Genomic DNA, 20,997 nt, shown 5'->3' with positions numbered 1-20,997 from the left:
ACACCACAGTGGTCTTCTACTTATATAATTATTAAACATATATCAAATATTTATTTATAAATATGTTTTATATATTTCAAGTACTGTCAGGTTTAATGACTTGCTCAAGGTCATAAAGTGAGTTTTAAGTTTAGGACCAAACATTCTTGTGGTTTAAAGCTCAACACCATTATGACTATCTTATACTGCTTTGTGTTTTGTTCATACTAGAACACACTTTGTTTACAGGTTTCATGCAAACAGAATGGATGAGAAATATGGTGGCAGACTTTGCATTTCTTACCTGTTTTTGAAGTTGGCTGAGCTCTGCAGAAAGGGTCTCCATTCGCATGCGTGACTGTTGTAGCTCTTCATGGGCTGCTCCGACAAGATGGCTGTTTCTATCTGCAGACTGGCGAGCATTTTCCAACTTTAAAAAGAGAAAGAATGACAATTCACTGCACTGTGATGCCTTTATTATAAAACAGCAGCAAATATGACTATTTTTAAAAACTCTTGAACTCTTAAGGTCACTAGAACTATAAGCCAGATGAGAAATTTAAACAAAGAAAATTGAAAACTATAATAACAACAACTTTAAAATGCTTTAATTGGCAAAAAACAAAGGAATTAGTGGTCCTGTTTTTATATGCCAAACTCATATTGTGCTCTCCTGCATACTGGGGAACACAAACATGACCCAGGCTGAATGGCTGAAGCCACTCTGCCACTTGAGTTTTTAGATTTACTGTAGAGATAATGTGGTCCTAGATGTTGGGGTTGCACTTACAATGGGTTCTGAATCTCTAAAATCATAACCAGCCTCAGCGATTTCATAAGTCTGCGATTATGAAAAACACTTATAAAACACTTCAAGTTCTGAGGATAGTTAAAGAGAGACAGACCTTGGCATTGTAGGTTTTTTCTAACTCATCCTTATATAGTTTGATCTGGTCCTCATGCTGCGTACGCAGCTCAATCAGGGCATCTGCCAGCTTGCTTTCAAATTCACGTTGTCTTCCATTGTCAATTTCCACCAAACGGGTTTCTTGACGGCGTCTATTTTCACGTAACTCCTGAGAAAGAAAGAAAAAGAAAATCAAAAGCTTTATTAGTATTTTGTCAAAAAAGTGTCATTTTGTGTCCAGTTTGCATCCACTATTCTTGATGCTGTTTATCACCCACTCATGATAACTACCTTTTATTTTTCTGACCTAAAATATGGACTTTTTAGATCCTCTTCTCTTTTGTGGTTATCAATCATGCTACCTTTGTTCCCTTTTTTTAATTCTGTTTTCCTTCCCTGCCCCTTGAAAACTAGGCTCTCTACTCACAAACCTAGTAATGCTCCAATTCCTCTTGTTTCTTATACTTTTATTCTACCATATTTGTGTAAAAAAGGTTCATTCCTTAGTAGCTTTTCTGAGGTTCATCCTATACTTCTCTTTAAGCAGTACTCACTTCTCCATAGATGTTCTTCTGAAACTCCAGTTCTTCTTTAAGGGTCTGAATTCGGTTCTCAGCATCAACTCTTCGTAGCATCTCATCTTGCAGCTGCTTTTTGGCATCACTCAGGGCACCCTCAAGCTAGAAAGAAGAACAAATGATCAGTCAGCAGGAGGCAGAAGAAGTGCCATCATGTGGAATTGTTAAATCGGTATCTCCACAGAGATGAAGAACGTTTCTTTGATCATGAGTATGAAGGTTATAGTAGTTCAAAGTAACCCTGGTTCTTTCTAAATCAGCAAACTTCAAGACTCATTAGTAATCAATACCATTAATAAAGAGCACACTGGTGAGAAATAAACTCAGCATATAAGTATGCAGAAATTTTCAGAATTTCTTGTAATTTTATTACAGGGGCTGTCTTTAAGCCAGTCATTACATCCTTTACAGGGTACAGTTAAGAACACGTTCACTCTCTCTTAAAGAGGGATAGTTTAGAGTCACTCATCAACCTCTATCAGGATGTTTGTTGTTCTACCAGAAGGAAAGACACATTAAACCATGTTCATAGATTTTAGTTCAGCATTTGAAACCATCAAATATCAATAATTAGTATAAAGATGTCTTCACTGGGTCTGAACACTTTACTTTGTAACTGGCTTCTGGACATTTTGACCAACAGACCCCAGACTGTTATGGATCTATGATCATACCTCCTACACCAACATTCTCCATCTTCATCATAAGGGTGAATCATGTACTCAGTGACACTAGTAAAAATTAAGAGGAAGTGCATTTAGAACTGAAGATAGGAAACATTTTTTTACACAAATAGATGTGGAAAACTGAAACAAGCTACAGAGACATCTAGTTGAATGCAGAAACCTTGACAAAGTTTAAGATGTATGTGGATAAGATATTGGGACAGCCTAGTTGTTAGCTAAACAAACAAGATTGATGGACTGGTCTTCTCTTGTTTGTCAGATTTCTTATATAGACTGTGGACCACCAGGTGGCGCACCAGCCGCCCGGACTCCGACACAGACAGACACGAGACACAAGTTCAGCACACACATTTTTTTCCCTCTTTTTTCAGTCAGTAATGCCTTCACCCATTTCCCACATGTACAGCACAGTCACAAACACAAAACACTCTTCACTTTGTCTTCCTTTCTCTTTGTCTTTGCCTCCACTTCTCCTCAGGCAAGCTTTGTCCACCACCTCCTGACTCTGGCTCCCGGAGTAGTGGGTGCTGGTGCTCCAGGTGCTCGTTGACCTAGTTCTGTCAGCACTATCGTGTGCAAGTGCTACAAGTAAGGGTTCAGCATCAGCTGCAGCACCCCCTGGCGGTGCCCACGGAATCCAACAGGGCTGCTCCAAACTCCAGCTTCCATGGAGCCCTGCAGAAGTCTGAGGCACCACTGCAACCCAGGGGACTGCCACCCAGAGCTTCGGGGAAAGAAAAGCTCTAGATACACTCCCTCCCCTGGTCCTTCTTATGTATGTATTCTAAACACTGGTCCACTACTTTATACCCTGCTGACCTATAACTGTTTCACCAAATGCAGCAGTAGTCATATATTAAGTATTCTGCTGGCAACAAATCATTGTGATCACCTGGGGGGAACATGTAAATGCCACATGGACAATGGACAGAATTTAGATCCAAGTCTGTATGACTTTGAGAAAACAATGCACTATACATTTATAAGCAAATAGGTTTTCTTTTAGTGATAAAATCTGCTTGCTAGAATAATCTTTAACATTTTATATTCCTTACACAACTCTTCTAGCATCATATAAGCCTCTCTACATACTGAAACTGAGTTAATTGAAGCATCCAGCACCGGAGTTATGTCAATGAGTTAAATTCTGGCTAACTGAGTATGACATAAGATTGAAATAAATTAGTGTTTAGTAACTCCTTATATCACATGTGATAAAACACCAAAGGAGAAGGTAGTTCTAGTCTGACCAATGCTAGTAAGCTGATGTTCTCCTGTAGAGCAGCCATCAGCATACAGGAGTCTTGGGTTATCAATCATGTATGCACTCCCTACCTGTGGATATGCTCAGGTAAAAATAACTTTGTATTCTAAGTGGCATACAGATTTAACTGTGGAAGTTCATTTAACAGGTGTAAGATGCCTTAACAGGTGGACAATTGAATGGGAATTTTTTTAACATTTGGATGGACAGATAAATTCAACAAAGGTACATTGCATGGAGCATTTTACTACGTCATCAATAAAAAGCTCCACTTAATACAATTCAGGGGTGTGCGTGGGTGGAGCCTGCCCTGGCAGCATCAAACAAAAGGCAGGAAGACACCAGTCTTTCACAAGAGGGTCCTTCACAAGGTCCAACTTCTAGTAATCTAAAACATAAGATTAAGTGTTAGAGTTTTGGAAACTTTTATGCTGTGTGATGCATGAATGTGCATTTTGGAGTATGTTTTGCAGATGTGGTTGGATTAGATCTTTGTACTCCAAACGTTTAGTATGTCTATTGAATAATAAGTTAACATTTTTATTATATAATTTATTATAAAAATTGCCTTCTGTCTCTTCCTAAAATCTAACATTATAAGACAGGAATGAACACAGTGGCTTTCTCAGATGGATACAACATCATCAGGGTAAGAAAGTTTGAGGATTACATTTGGTTTACGCATTGGACTTTATGATTTTTTGAGATTTTTTATTGTCATATTTAAATTGTTCATTATTCTGTGTTAATTGTGCCTTCAGTTCTGGAATTAGTTTAAAATTTTAAATTACATTAAACATTTCAATAACATTTACGTCATTTTGATCAAAAGACTGCAGAATAAAGTTCATAATGCTTCCACTAGAAACACTGAAGCTCAGATAAGCCTAAATGACTTCCTGAAGAACACTAAATACCACCCTGTAAAGCCAACTAAAAATCTTCTGACACCCATCATCGAGCTTTCTAAAGACCTCTCTACTCCACTCTTGCTGAAAGCTAATTTTGCATGGCTAGTTTTAAACTAAAGATGAATTTATTGATTGAGAGCATCCTAAAATTCAAGTACATTTGAAAGTCGAAAATATTTGGCTGAATATTGAGGCAGAAAAGTACTCTGGCCAATGTAACCCTAAACAAATTTAAGGGGAGTTGATAAACTAAGATATGGTTGGACTGAGGTAAGACAAATACCAGAAGGAAATGGAGACTGTTGAATAAAAATATTGGTGGAGCGCAGCTATTTTACTACTACCAGTAGGTGGTGCAATTTACTTATAAAATGCTTCTTGAGATGAAAAAGTTTGAAACCTTTACAATGCATTGCCACTAATCTCTCAAAGCAGATTTAGTAGTAAGAAATGTAAATTAAGGTCTAATGGTTTTTGGTCAACTTCAGGTATTGTTTTTGTCAATAGGTTTGTCTATTAACCACAAAGGCTCAGAGAGAAAAAGCATTCTTCTTCAGAATATAAAAAAGTTTTCTTTCTATGAAAAAATTACTCTTTGAACAAATAATAGTATTTACTACATGAGGTTACAATAGATAACATGAAATGCTTTAAAATTTCACAATGGAATATGTGATATAGCAGAGGTGGGCAATATCAGGCCTAGAGGGACACAGTGGCTGCAGGTTTTTGTTCCAACCTTTCTTAATGAAAAGTCCATTATTGCAGATGAAGCACTTATTGCTGAAGTGATATTTTGATGCTTCATTTTAGTGGTCTCACTTGTTAAGATTCCCTATTAATTGCTTATTTTAATCTTAAACAGTTGTATTCAATGTTTTAATTGCTCCTTATTAGCAATAAGATGCAAATGGCAAAGAAGCGAGCAGTTCTCCATCTATTGTTTCCATTAACAACTGTGGATTCGTCATGCACTATTTGGTTTAATAAAACACTTAATAGAAAAATGTTACAGAATGAAAATTATCCATTTTAGGCTTCAAATCATTTGGGTGATATCCTTAGAAATGGAAAAATCCACAATGCAAGAACCTAATTTTGCAGAATAGCAAGCCACAAAATTAAATAAGGTCTGAGATTGACAAGGATTGGTTTTTAATTAAGCAGTTGGGTTGGAATGAAAACCTGCAGCCAGGACCGACATTGCCCACCCCTGGGGTATAGAACAGGGGTGTCGAACTCCAGTCCTGGAGGGCCACAGTGGCTGCAGGTTTTCATTCTAACCATCTTCTTAATTATTGACTCATTTTTGCTGCTAATTACTTCTTTTAATTAACTTGACTCTGGCCATTTAGTTGTTTCTTTTTCCTTAATTAGCAGCCAAACAATAATGAGACACAAAACAAGCCACCACATCACACAATATCTGAAAATAAAGAAAGGTGATGGTCTCAGTAAGGTTGATCTCTCAACTCACCAAAACACTTTGACGATGTTCTTATAAAAAACAAAAAATCAACAGTTTTGGAAATGTCTGCTGTTGCAGAACGAGAGCAGTAACAAGCCGTAGAATTAAATAATGGGTTTAATTAACAGCAAGCATCGGCTTCTCATTAAGAAACTGGTTGGAGTTTGAAGCTCCAGTTTAAGCTGGTCATCTTTTGGCTCGTTTCACATCTCATTTCTGTTTGGCTGTCATTTAATGAGGAAACAAATCAATTCAGAGGAGTTAGCAGTGAAAACTGGTCACTGATTAGGAAAAGGGTTAGAATGAAACCCTGCAGCCACTGCGGCCCCCCAGGCCTGGAGTTTGACACCCGTGGTATAGAATACCCCAACTCGCATTTCCAGCAATTTCCTTCATAGGAATGTTGTAGTGCAGTGGTGAAGGTTGCTGCCTCACACCTCCAAAGGTAGGAGTTTAAATTTTGATTCAGTTACAGTCTTTGGTCATTTTGTATGATTTCTCATGTGTTCATGATTTTTCTCTGGGTACACAAGGTTCTCCTCACATTTCAAAAATTGATTTGCCTCATTTACAGTAACTGAGTGCAGGTATGGATGTGACACTGGATGGATGACTGGATTATTTCTTACCTTGATGCCATTACTGCTGGGATAGACTGTGGTTCCTTGTATTCCCATACTAGAGAAAGTAGACTTGGGAAAGAAATGTTTCATAATGTACCTTTGTTGAACACATAATGTTGTGGGTATTGACTTGCTAAATAGGGTTTTTTTTGTGTGTGATTTGTGTAAAACTTTATTTTACAAACTCCTGTTTTTACATGAGTACAACTGTTACTAAGTGACGTGATATCTTAAATATTGATGACTAATGAGAGGTGTCTATCTATTAGACTACAAGCAATCAGGCTCACCTTTTTCTCTCTGTAACTAAAAGTTGTTTAGTCTGCCAGGGCATTATAAGTACATGAAAATGTATTGATTATGAGAGCCACCAGCTAAGACCCTGATATGCACCTAGTCATGTATTACCAGCCCAGATCCAAGTCTGATAACCTCACCTTAGCCAGCTGAGCTTTGAGTTCACGTAATTCATTTTCCAGATTGCGCTTTTCACTCAAAGTGGTGGTCAGGGTGGCATCCTTTGAGTTCAGCAGTGCCTCCAGGTCCTTGAGCCGTGCCTGGGCCCCAGCAAGATCTGCTTCTTTTTTGGTGTTTCTGTAAAAGACAAGAGGGTAAATTTGTTCATTGTCATCCAGTCACATCCTTTTGTCACACATTCCAGTTCTGCTTTTTTTAACACTCTGAATATTTAGGGACAGGCTTTCCTTTGAAGGTTAATGAATGATATAGGACATACAGTACTTCAGTACAAGAAATTTTCATATGTTATCTGTGGTATCAAGAATGGCCTGTGGCTATGAGAGTGCAAACAGACATCCATCGTTTCTATATGGATTACAACTTTCTGAAAGCAAAATGAGATCTTTACTATCTAACAGGCAAACCATTAAAAGTTATCAGAGTCTGATGTGCAAGATTTGATTGATTTTGGATTTCCTCTGTGAAGGCCAGAAGTCCATATGACCATCATCATCAAGTTCTTCCATGAGAACCCTGAATATAATGAGGACTGATTGAGGTCATTTATGTTAGGTAGAATGCCTAGAGGTGGCTGGGTGGTCTCGTGGCCTGGAACCCCTGCAGATTTTTTTTTTCTCCAGCCGTCTGGAGGTTTTTTTTTTTTGTTTTTTTCTGTCCTCCCTGGCCATCGGACTTTACTTTTATTCTATGTTAATTAGTGTTCCCTTATTTTAATTCTTATTTATTTTGACTTTTTTTCTCTTTCTTCATCATGTAAAGCACTTTGAGCTACATTGTTTGTATGAAAATGTGCTATATAAATAAATGTTGTTGTTGTTAGCCTAACACTAAATGAGAACATGAGGAGAGAGTCACAAAGTATATGGAGACTAGCACTAGGCAAAACAAGACCTGCTCGGCTTGAGAGTTACGTGAAGCCTATTGAATATCAATTGTTTTCAAGAGATGTTTGATCTAGACTCTATGAAAAAACAAAAACTAAAAAAAACAAGCTAATTCAAAACAGAACATCAGGTAAACAAAAGGTGTGTTTCAAGTATCAGGGATGAGGTTATAAAAGTAAGTCAATTACTGAAAGTAGTAAAGAGCTAAAGAAAATGACAGAACGAGAGAAGACATTTACATGAGGGACAAGGAAAAATTCTGTGGCTTCTGCTCATGTGAACTCTAATGCATACCATCTGGCTACAGGAATTTGATTCCATATTCACCAGTAGTATAAATACCACACAAAAGCTAAGCCACACACAGTTTCTTCCATTTTACCAGTAGGAAAAAAATGAACCTTCGTGTATAGAATTTTCACTCATTTATACCATACAAGTGGCAAATCTGACAAAATTCAACAAGCAAAATCCCTATCATCTAATTGTTTGTGCTTAGCATAAAAGTATCATCTGTCTGCCAAAGGCACAAAACAGTCAGTCAGTCAGTCATTATCCAATCCACTATATCCTAACACAGGGTCACAGGGGTCTGCTGGAGCCAATCCCAGCCAACACAGGGTGCAAGGCAGGAACAAATCCCAGGAAGGGCGCCAGTCCATTGCAGGGCAAGGCACAAAACAGTTCTTTGCCTATAAGCAGATACTTCAGGTCTTTACAATATTTTAGAAACAGCTTGAAAGGCTTGGAAAAGTTATGGAGTGAGTGGTTAAGAAAGTGTGCTAAATGATCTCAAACCACTATATATCATAAAGGAATCTGGTAGAAGAAATGAAGCAGTTGAGTGAATAGTGGAAGCAAAAGGCCATGATCAGGCCTCCAAGGTAAGGTGTTGTGCCCTTCATGAACATTCTAATAAAGGCCCATGGAAAAAGCTTCAGTTACAAAAGCAACTGTGTTTCAGCTGAATTTTACAACTTTTGCAAACAACTACCAAGCCTTAGCAGCATCTGCTTCTCATTTTTCAAAGGCCCTTATTCCCCATTGAACTAATGGCATGCCAGCTGCAATGAGTCAGAAGCTGTGCCACTATTGTTTGTGATCTTAAGCCTAAAGCTGCAAAAGCCTGCAAGAAAACACCACTGATCAGATATAAAAGAGCAGAAAAATGCCAATAAATGTTAGAGATACGGTAAAAAAAGTGAATCATTGCTTGCAAATTCTGGCCTATTGAAGGGGTAACCACTAAAAAACGTTAATGCAAAATATTAGAGAAGTGAAGAATTTGGAGTGTGGGGGGGGAGGGGTTGCTTTCAGTTAAAAAGTCCTGAGGGAAGTTGGCATGTATTCCATGTGTGCATTGAGAGTGAGACAACATGGGTGTGGCATTGCCTCAGGGTTTTTCACATTGGGCAAATATGCATTATTCAGAGAGATCTGAGAAGCAAACCTAGTGAAGCGTCACCTCAGCGCTTTCTCGGATTTCAGTTGTAAAATGGGTGTGGTACTGTTCTGCCACATATTCAGTGTCCATCGAAGGAGGCAATTTTATGAAAAAAATACGTGAGGTATTGTCTCAGTGTGTTCTCCGCAGGCATCTGTGCATCACACAGAGACACTTCAGAGGCAAAAGGGGTGTGACATCACCTCAGTACATTCACAATGTATATCCATGAATTACATGGAGCTAAACATAGTATGACTAGAGGACAAAGGATTCAAAACCACAATTGATATGGTATCATCTCGGCGCATTAGCAAGTTTAGGTGGATGTGGCATTTTCTCAATATGTTTCATTTGTGCAGGTTTCAAGGGTATCTGGGAGAATTGTGAAAGTGAAGTGGGCATGACATTGCCTTGTCATAAATGTATAAGCTGTGTATTTCAGGGGTTGATTTTGGTGGATATGGGTAAATACATTTTGAGTGAGATCATAGGAGCAAAAGATATGTAGTATTGCCTTTGGTATGTACAGTGGTGTGAAAAACTATTTGCCCCCTTCCTGATTTCTTATTCTTTTGCATGTTTGTCACACAAAATGTTTCTGATCATCAAACACATTTAACCATTAGTCAAATATAACACAAGTAAACACAAAATGCAGTTTTTAAATGATGGTTTTTATTATTTAGGGAGAAAAAAAATCCAAACCTACATGGCCCTGTGTGAAAAAGTAATTGCCCCCTTGTTAAAAAATAACCTAACTGTGGTGTATCACACCTGAGTTCAATTTCCGTAGCCACCCCCAGGCCTGATTACTGCCACACCTGTTTCAATCAAGAAATCAGGAAGTGCCTGACACAGAGAAGTAGACCAAAAGCACCTCAAAAGCTAGACATCATGCCAAGATCCAAAGAAATTCAGGAACAAATGAGAAGAGAAGTAATTGAGATCTATCAGTCTGGTAAAGGTTACAAAGCCATTTCTAAAGCTTTGGGACTCCAGCGAACCACAGTGAGAGCCATTATCCACAAATGGCAAAAACATGGAACAGTGGTGAACCTTCCCAGGAGTGGCCGGCCGACCACAATTACCCCAAGAGCGCAGAGACGACTCATCCAAGAGGTCACAAAAGACCCCAGGACAACGTCTAAAGAACTGCAGGCCTCACTTGCCTCAATTAAGGTCAGTGTTCACAACTCCACCATAAGAAAGAGACTGGGCAAAAACGGCCTGCATGGCAGATTTCCAAGACGCAAACCACTGTTAAGCAAAAAGAACATTAGGGCTCGTCTCAATTTTGCTAAGAAACATCTCAATGATTGCCAAGACTTTTGGGAAAATACCTTGTGGACTGATGAGACAAAAGTTGAACTTTTTGGAAGGCAAATGTCCCGTTACATCTGGCGTAAAAGGAACACAGCATTTCAGAAAAAGAACATCATACCAACAGTAAAATATGGTGGTGGTAGTGTGATGGTCTGGGGTTGTTTTGCTACTTCAGGACCTGGAAGGCTTGCTGTGATAGATGGAACCATGAATTCTACTGTCTACCAAAAAATCCTGAAGGAGAATGTCCGGCCATCTGTTCGTCAACTCAAGCTGAAGCGATCTTGGGTGCTGCAACAGGACAATGACCCAAAACACACCAGCAAATCCACCTCTGAATGGCTGAAGAAAAACAAAATGAAGACTTTGGAGTGGCCTAGTCAAAGTCCTGACCTGAATCCAATTGAGATGCTATGGCATGACCTTAAAAAGGCGGTTCATGCTAGAAAACCCTCAAATAAAGCTAATTACAACAATTTTGCAAAGATGAGTGGTCCAAAATTCCTCCAGGCGCTGTAAAAGACTCATTGCAAGTTATCGCAAACGCTTGATTGCAGTTATTGCTGCTAAGGGTGGCCCAACCAGTTATTAGGTTCAGGGGGCATTACTTTTTCACACAGGGCCATGTAGGTTTGGATTTTTTTTTCCCCTAAATATAAAAACCACCATTTACAAACTGCATTTTGTGTTTACTTGTGTTATATTTGACTAATGGTAAATGTGTTTGATGATCAGAAACATTTTGTGTGACAAACATGCAAAAGAATAAGAAATCAGGAAGGGGGCAAATAGTTTTTCACACCACTGTATGTACTTATGCATTCAGGGTCAGGAAAGTGGTCTCTGCTTGAATTCATTTGTCCATATTTTGTTTCTGAAATATGGTATCCAATTTTGAATTGCATAGTCTGATGGCATGATTTTTTTATTTTCTGATGCTTTCAATAGTATGCAAAACTAACACATTTATTCATTTTACATGTCCACAGACAGGCAGCCTACATATGGCGGCAGAGTAGAATGTGAATACCAGAGCCATAAAGAGAAGTGACAGGACAGAAGAGGGGAAAGCTAAGTGTCACAATAGTAAATCTCACAGCAAGACACACCTGCTTTCTCAAGCTGTTCCAAATGTTTACACAGGATGTTTAAAATTAACAAGTTCCACAATAGCTGTCACAATATAAACTAATTAAGAGCACTTTCAAGAAGACTGATAGATCACATCTGTCTGCATGGGTGTGCTTGAGAGGAGAATATCAAATACAATAAAGGTGAATGCAGGCTATGCAGTGGCCACATTGCTTCAGTTTATACAAACAGCACAATGAACGTCAAAAAGGGATGACTGTTTGCTACTCAGTGCCTACAATGGACTGGTGCCCATTTCAGGGCCGTTTCCTGCCATATCCAGTGCGGTCAGAATAGGTTCTGTATCCCATGATCCTGAAGTAAATTAACATGGTCTTAAAATGTTTTATTTCTTAAATGAATTTGCCTCAAGAGAATATTCTCCACAGACCACTGAGTGTTTCATTATGTTCAGACAAATCTTGAAATGCCTCAACTCTGGAAAAGAGAGAACTTAAAAACACCAGAGATTAAGAATAACTTGTCTTGCCTTGACCATATCTTAAAACTTTCAATCCACTTTAAATTTTAAAGGGTAGGCAGATCACTGGTTACATTGCACAACCAGCACTTCTGTCTGGGACGTGGATAATTATGACTTCACATCTAATTTCTGCATTGCTTTATATTTTAACAATCTGCATGGTGTTCTGAGCCAACATGTTATGAAAAAGAGATATCAAAAAAATGAATCCAGCTAATTTATAAGTTAAAGATTTTCAAACCAGGGCTGCTCAACTGAAAAAGTGTATTTCTTCTTGTCCTTCCTGCATTCAAATTTTCAAAATTCTTCCCTTTAATTTTGATCTTATTCCAGATTCTAATCACTATACTTTTCCTACATCTAATTATTCAATTATTTACTTGATAATAGTATGAAATTGTTTTTTAAAGTTTTTGTGCTATATGGAAGGCACTACATAATGACCAACATTATCACACTATCATTCTTTACTTGCTTTCATTGTTCTCCATGCAGACAAGAGCACTAAACATGAACACAATGTGATTTCAGTACTACCATTTGAGCTACAGAAGGTATAATTCCAAACATTCCCAGAGCTATACCAAGGTGGAAATTTTTCATTTATTTTCAAACTGTTCTTGCCTCAAGGTCAGGGTGTTGAATTTTAAGTCAGAAAGGTCACCTTCCCTGTATAACCTTCAGCTGGTCCCTTAACTTACTGTGCCTTTATTGCAGATCTACATAATGATATTCAATGATTGTGCTGATTTAAACATGTAAGAATTTCACTGTACTGTGTACAAGTGACAATATTGACACCTCTGTCTATGCTATATAGTTTATTTCATATCTATCTATCTATCTATCTATCTATCTATCTATCTATCTATCTATCTATCTATCTATCTATCTATCTATCTAAACATTTGTACCATTACTAGTACTGGTAAAGAGCCCTGGAATTGTGGTCAGTATATAAAGGGGCTAAATATAATAAAGTTAGAATGTTTGTATCATGGTAGAACTCTTAAGTGCTGTAATCATTTCCTCTGAATTAGATCTATGTTTAACACAATAAACAATTGACATTGTAGGTTCATACTGTCATGTTCGTGCTGTTCTGTTTGTTCTTTTGCATGGCAACAGCCCTCCATTACATCACTTCCTTACTGCTTTAAGAATCAAAGGAAATGCGTAACAACTAGGCTTCACATTGACTTTCTGACGTTTCCACTATTCTTTGAACTTTTTCTTTGATTTTTTGGTTACATTAATTGAAACCTTTCCAGTTTCTTTACAGAATGACCATCTAACTGACCATGATTGTGGTTTTGTCCAGAAAATGATAAATCTGATAACTCAATTCCTGTCAGAAACAATGAAACTAAGTGTGTAATATTTGTGCTGCATTAGCATCCACAGACCAGTATTTTATTTCTTTCTCCCCTTATCAATGTCTGCTGTTTATTTCATTTGTTGTTGGACAGAATCTGGGTGGGTCAAACTAAAATCAGATTAAGAGGGCCACATTTTGTTGCCTGGAGTTAATTTTCAACTTCCACCTGAGCTAATTTGCTTTTCTGTAGACGTTAAAGTTTGACAGTTTTATTTCAATTTAATATACATTTCCTTTTCTGTAGACCTTGACAGCTTTGCAACATAACTGAAAGTAAAGTTGGAGATTTTTAATTCAATTCAATCTGCATTATACAGTATATTTTGCCTGAGATTTGCCAAGGTGCATGCTATTAAAGTAATCACCTAATACCTAAAATATTGTCACGGGGAACCTAACAGCAAACATTTTTATACTAATAAAATGAATAAAAAAGTTGTAAATTGGATTAATCATGTTTTCAAAATGAATGAATTACTGGAAAATGTAGCAGATTAAGAATGTTACTGTGCAATGTTCATTCATTAACTTGTCCATTCATTATTTTAACATCCTCCTATGCCTATACAATATAAAACAAGGAAAACCTAAATAGAAAATAAAATATGAATACATTCACAATATGCTGGATCCAGTTTATTCTGGGATAATGACAAATATGTTTATTTAGAGTTATTTCTATTTCACCAATCACCTTTAAATTTATCATCTAACATAGTAAGGCAGGACTGGCCAAAAGGCGCGGCCAAATTCTGCATGTTTGGAAGAAAAATAACTTTCAGTACTCCAATTTCTAGTTTAAGGAAATTGTTCAGACTGTAAATGTAAAATGTCATTCCTTTTTGCATACAATCTTCATTTTATGATGTCACAAATTTACTTGAGTACTTGTTGTTTGAATTTAAATAACTATCACTCGATTGGCTGGATTTAAATAGTCGTCGCTCAATTGGCTGAATTTAAATAACTATTCCAGAACAAGTGCCAACATTAATGTTATTCCAAGAACAACAAAAACCCAAGGAAATCTGAGCTTCCAGATGTGGAGGCTGTCAATTGGGGAGCAACAATGCAAGTGGAACGGAATCCTTTTAATTATTACTGTTGCGAGTGAGGGATTAGATTCATCAAAGTCACATTGACAAATTCTGGAAAGTCCCTCATTTAAAATTCATTATATTACCTGGGAGCCTTCAAGAGATAGCTTGTCTATGTTTTCCTAAAAACAGATTTTTGGAAACCTTGTTTTATGCACATGCAGCAGGTCCGTGTCACTAAGGGTGAGCCCTATTCTGCCTGGACCCTGCTAAAATATTATTTAGTAGGATATAATATGGTCATCACACATACAGGCCGTAATTTTCCCTAAGAAGGTTCTAGGGACCACAGTGCCAAGTACTTTTACATGAAACTGGAGGCATTTCACTCCGGTCACAAATTGCATCAGCTTTTTAACAGATGTGTCCTTTCTGAGTTCTGGCCTTCAAATAACATATGAATATCTGATCTTCAGTTCTTAAGATATCTACATATTATTTTTTTATTATAAGACGAAAAAACATTAGTTGTTTTTTTATGTTGACTATTTCAAGGACAGCAATGGTGTGTGGTCTTTAACAGTCAGACTAAAAGCATTACCAGTTTCATTAAACTTCAAACAGTATGCATGAATACTATTTCTGCATTTAACTTTAAGGGTGTCTAGTACTTGTGTAGCCACATCTTATGCAGTAATTATAATTTTTCATCTGTGAAAAAGAATATATAACTTCTGACTTGTTTCAGAAAACCATGCCTTAACTCCCATGACAAAGTTAGCCCTCAGTTTTCACAGTTCAGTAATCTACATGCACCCAATATAGGGAACTCAGCTATCAGTCAGTAAAAGGAAGATTCATTCCTCATGTACAGTATGCAAAGCACATGGAAAAAGGTGCCATTCAAATCCAAGGGGATACTATTTTACTGAAGTTTGAATTATGGCAATATTCATTCCTGCAGTTAAACTGGTTTTTCGTTTCTGACAGGTAGTGTCATCTCAAAGAAGCTAAAATGTGTGCCCTGGTGTGGCAGCGGCCATAAAACTCAGGGTGTGAAACGAAACATTTAGTGAATACAAAAATATACTACACAAACTCAGACAATCCTAAACATACTTGGAGAAAATGTGCACTTTATCTGTCCATCAATCCAGCCATCCAACTACGGTTAAATATTCTCTGGTTGCCACCTCCTTGATAAATGTGGCAACTCTGTCTTTGGAAGCCCATGGTCAATGGCTACATTCAAACTTACTTATAGATAGATAGATAGATAGATAGATAGATAGATAGATAGATAGATAGATAGATAGATAGATAGATAGATAGATAGATAGATAGATAGATAGATAGATAGATAGATTATGTAGTGGGAAGTATCACATTTTAGCATGCAATACTTGATTATTTTCTGGGCATTGCCATCTGCACATTCAAGGATTATATTACCATTTAAAAAGTGCAGGCTTTCAATAACACAGGCTGCTGCTCATCTGCACATACAATGCAATGAATGGAAGACTTAAGTTTGCATTCAAAAGGGATGAATGGTTAGAATTAGATTTATGGTAATGCCTGTATGAGTACATATACATTATCAAATATGTGAGCTTAGCACTGAGGACTGATTTAAAGGGTACATCATGGATGGCAAATGTGACACCACCACTCACTCATTTGCCTTTCCCATCCACAGATAAGAGGAATCCAAACTCTGCCTCTGACCCCACTTTTCTACAGAGGTGAAGACTAACTCACCCTAAAAGATGGCATCAGTTTTTTATACAACTGATAATCCTGATCCACATATTCTGCTTTGTTTATTCTTTTTCATCATACCTACAGTAATTAAATGGGGATTACTTTTGGTACCCCAACTCTTTTTACAGAGTCTGGTCTGTACTTGTCTACCAATGTTTAATTCTGCTCAGAAAGATGCATCCCTGATCAGATGGCTGATACTTTTTTCGCAGTTTTAAACACAGAAAATATTTTTAATCTCTATCTCACCACAAAAAGCACCTTACAATCTTAAAAATAAAGGCACCAGAGTGGTTCTATTGAGCGATGCCATAGTGGAACCTTTTTTGGTTTGAGAAAAGACCCATCCACATGAAAGTTCCAGGAACAACCTTTATTTATTTATATAAGTAACAGGCTATATACACTAAATGCATGAATAGATGGCAACAGATTTGTAATATACCAATGGGTCCAAATTTTAAAAGGTATTCTTGCTGCATACAATAACAGTTGCTAAGTTCAGGTTTTCTTAGTCTGTTAGTGTCGTGCTATGCAGCCAACCATACATGAAATATTTCAGTTTTTTACTACATATTGTAGTACTAGGGTGTTGTACCATGTTAGCCATTATGAATGTAATGAGAAGTCAAGCAAAATGACACTTTTATTGGCTAACTAAAAAGATTACAATATGCAAGCTTTTGAAGCAACTCAGGCCCCTTCTTCAGTTAAAATGAATCTTGCCTGAAGAAGGGTCCCTGAGTTGCCTCAAAAGCTTGCATATTGTAATCTTTTTAGTTAGCCAATAAAAGGTGTCATTTTGCTTGACTTCTCACTACTTTCTACATATTAGAAGATTTTTCAAAACAGAAAGAACCAACTTCATATGCCCAGGACCCTTTCCACATATGAAATGGTTCTTTATCAAGCAATGATTCTACAAAGAACTACAAAACCCACTAAAGGACCGTAAAGTGCCATTAAAGAACGAGTATTTTTAAGAGTGTACATAGGTTTACAAAATGTATTTGACCACTTTAAAAGGATTTCTAAATCTATCAATTGTCTATCAGAGAGTTAGGCACAAACTGTTGTATCTGAAATACTGTAAGCCATCCTTGATATAGGTGTAAGCCAAATAATATGTAATAACAAAACATTAATAATAAGTTTGCAGTCTATTACAGGGCACACTAATGTACTCTACATTTACAATTAACAATACCAAATAAACAAAAAGTATGGATGACATGGAGAAATCCCACACAGACTGCACAAATACAGCAAAAGTGCCTAGTATTGAAACCGGGACTCTGGACCTGCTATCCCCTGTGCCAGACTGCAGCTCAGAATTTATACAAGACATTCAGAAAAAATGAAAGCAGCTGGAGCTATGCTGCCTATTATTCTAGCTGTAATTTCTAAAGAAGAAAGACCCAAAGGTTCTACACAAACTGACTTCACCTCCTTAAATGACATCCTAGATCGTGATTACCCAAGACAGGAAAACATACTATATCCTTTTGCTTATTTTCTGGTATTAATTTTCTCCAATCTTAATTAGATATTCTGTTATTTCCTAGTTGCTGCCTTTACTGTGACAATCCATAAATTCCTTTTCACTTATACTATGTATTTCAGAAGAAATGACTAAAACTTTTCTGATCAAGAATTCTGCTCTCTTATACAGTATATTTTAAAATGTCCCACTTGCTGCAGCAGTGGCTTGGTAAGGATCACTTCTGCCAAAATGTCACTGAGGTAGCTGCTACTCCTCAGCATTCAGAAGCTCTTTGTTAGTTAAGGGAGTGAGATGTACAGAAAAAATAATAAAAATGAAGAAAATGAAATATGAGACACCTGCGTATTTCTGTTTATGGTAAATAAAATGTTTAATGATGACTCTGTGGTTATCAATATTAACAATATTGACAGTACACAACAGTGCAGCGACAATGATGAAGAGAAACAACAACTTCACTTGTGTAATCATTAGCAAGTGATGGCTTAAATAACCAGATTGTTTGTAATAAATATCATATTCTCAAACCTGCTTATGCTAATTCAGGGTCATAAGGTGCTGGAGCCAGTCTTGAATAGGGTGCAGGTCCATAAACATGCACTCTCATTCTCTAGCACTCTACTCATCAGTTAAAGCCTAAAAACAAGTAAGCAAACTCACCTGGGGCATTCAGGATTGACACAGTTAAGCTAGAAATGTGATTACTAAGATAATATTTATTTGTGTCCATCCATTCATTTTTAAATCAATGTTTTTGGGATATGGGAGAAAGGCAGGGTTTCTGGGTAAAGCTCCACCTAGACACTGGAAGAATGTGCAAACTCCACACAGATTTTAATCCACCTTTGGTGCAATAGGGAAATTGACTGCAGCCCAAATAACAGCAAGAAATGTTTAGTTTGAAAAGTGTTAGCCAGGCTTTACCGAAGAAAACCTAATATACACCCACTTCTTTAAAATTAAATTTATACCATTGTGTTCCATGAGCTTGAAAAATCCCAGTACTATATTTGAGCAGACCTCCATTGTTTTCTTTGCATTCACTCCAGGGTTAATACAGTTTCCAGATTCCTTAACAGAATTGGCTAACACAGTCATGCTTCACGTCAAAAATGTGATATGAGAAGACATGGAAACAATTCCATTTATTTATCAATCCAAATGCTAGGCTACTCAGTTATGCTGGGTGTTTGATGTAGTTTGTGTGTACATGTATATGTACAGTATATATTGTATGGTTTAGCAGTTTGCTGTTTATACCTTGCAATGATGGATTTTTGATTATGAGTACTCAGTGAAGAGTGCAGTACAATAAATTAAATTGAATGAAATAAATTCACTCAGGCCAGTTTAGGGTCAAGGAGAGCTAGCACCTAAGTTATCATCTCAGTGGACATCAGACAGAACACAACCTTCAAGTAGATACTACACTGACTGTATTTACTTTGCATTTATATAGCACTTTTCTCACTACTCAAAGCGCTCTGCAATTGCAGGTTAAGGGCCTTGCTCAAGGGCCCAACAGAGCAAAGTCCCTTTTGGCATCTTACAGGATTCGAACCGGCAACCTTCTGATTGCCAGTGCAGATCCCTAGCCTCAGAGCCACCACTCCGCCCTAGTTTCCTAGTTAAAGACCAAACTCCCAAGATGGAGAGATGTTCCAAAGGCACAGAAGAGTCTGTAAACAGAGCCCAAAAGTGCATATTCTGCAACTTTAACTTGTCAAAACCGATCCACTCAGTATAAACAACCCAAGCCATCTGGACATTCAGCATTCTATTCATCACATAGCAGCAAAACCTCAGTGAGGTCGGAAAATTGAGTGATGCTGCAAAACTATTCAGTGCCGACTCATTTGCATTTCCAAAGTGAGATACAGACCTATAAAAATACATATTAATTGCATTCAGTTTTTAATATTCATATTTGTAATGAAAATGGAACGAGTCAGCTCTCACATTTTCATGCTGTTCACTGTGAATCTCTCAATGTATTGACTCTTCTGCATATTTTAATTTGACAAAAATATATATATTAATGCAACCTTTCATTTATTTTCCAAACTCATTTAACCCAGACAGTTTACAGAGAAATTCACAATAATTTTAAATGTAGGAAGCACGTTACCTATCAGATTCTGTACTGAGGTTAATCCTTGATTTGAAAGAGGAGCTAAGGACAGAATCCTCGAGATATGTGAGGACACTGGGGTGCAAAGCAGAATCAGACAGGATTAAAAGAACTGGGCAAAGCTCACATTTCATAGGCTGTGGAGAAGGCGTTGCCAGCACAAACATACCGTCCATTTTTGGTTTTTTTATTTTTGAAACGAGGCACAATTAAATAATGTTAGATGTCTAAGTAATCTTATTAAATGAAAAAATATGCATTGTTTGTATTTGCAAATTAATTATATTTTGCATAGCACTTTATATGCAGGCGGGGCAGTGGTAACAATGCTGCCTCTCAGTAAGAAGAGCAGGGCTCGTGTACCAGGTTCTGCCTGTATGGAGTTTACATGTTCTCCCAGTGTTTGTGGGGGCTTCCTCTGGGTGCTCCAGTTTCCTCCCACAGTCCAATGACACGCAGGTTAGGTGGATTGGTGGTACTAAATTGGACCTGGTATGTGGTTGCTGTGTGTGTGTGTGTGTGTGTGTGTGTGTGTGTGTGTGTGTGTGTGTGTGTGTGTGTGTGTGTGTGTTTGCCCTGCAGTAGACTGGCACCCTGTCCAGGGTTTGTTCCTGTCTTGTGCCCTATACTTGCTGGGTTGCACTCCCACAACCCTGTTCAGAACTAAGCACGATAGACAATGACTGACCAACTGACTTTTCTATGCTGAATGCTATCTATCCTAAGATACTTCATAAGTACAGACCATTGGGGTATAAAAGTAGACACCATTTTAATTTACAAATAAACAACCACATTTTAACCTGTCTATTGTGAACAACATTCTAAGATTAGAATGGATGACTTGGAGGCCTCAACTGAACCTGGCAAATTTCTAATTTAGTGATTACTTCAGTGGCCATTACTCCTCACTGCCTACCACATCATTGATCTTTTATATAAAATGCAAAATAAACTATGTATACATTTAAACTTAAGACCTTCTTCTGTGTCAACATGAGATGCTAGATTTTGCATT

General features: G+C 37.4%; 1 protein-coding gene across 4 annotated transcripts in view; it reads right to left on the bottom strand.

The window, feature by feature from the left end:
* lmna (lamin A) overlaps nucleotides 1–20,997 on the bottom strand; it is a 142,903-nt gene that overhangs the window by 17,314 nt on the left and 104,592 nt on the right. For all 4 annotated transcript variants that reach the window (XM_051922969.1, XM_051922967.1, XM_051922966.1 and 1 more), the window contains exons 3-6: nucleotides 6,854–7,010; nucleotides 1,441–1,566; nucleotides 885–1,055; nucleotides 284–409 (exon numbers count right to left, since the gene is read on the bottom strand). In XM_051922969.1, coding sequence (XP_051778929.1) covers nucleotides 284–409; nucleotides 885–1,055; nucleotides 1,441–1,566; nucleotides 6,854–7,010 — 580 coding nt within the window. The remainder of the gene's footprint in view (nucleotides 1–283; nucleotides 410–884; nucleotides 1,056–1,440; nucleotides 1,567–6,853; nucleotides 7,011–20,997) is intronic.

The sequence above is a fragment of the Erpetoichthys calabaricus genome, chromosome 2 (assembly GCF_900747795.2).
Source record: "Erpetoichthys calabaricus chromosome 2, fErpCal1.3, whole genome shotgun sequence".
Classification (NCBI taxonomy): Eukaryota; Metazoa; Chordata; class Cladistia; order Polypteriformes; family Polypteridae; genus Erpetoichthys; species Erpetoichthys calabaricus.
Note: the sequence above shows the minus strand (reverse complement) of the source record. Positions and strands in the feature narration are given on the sequence as shown.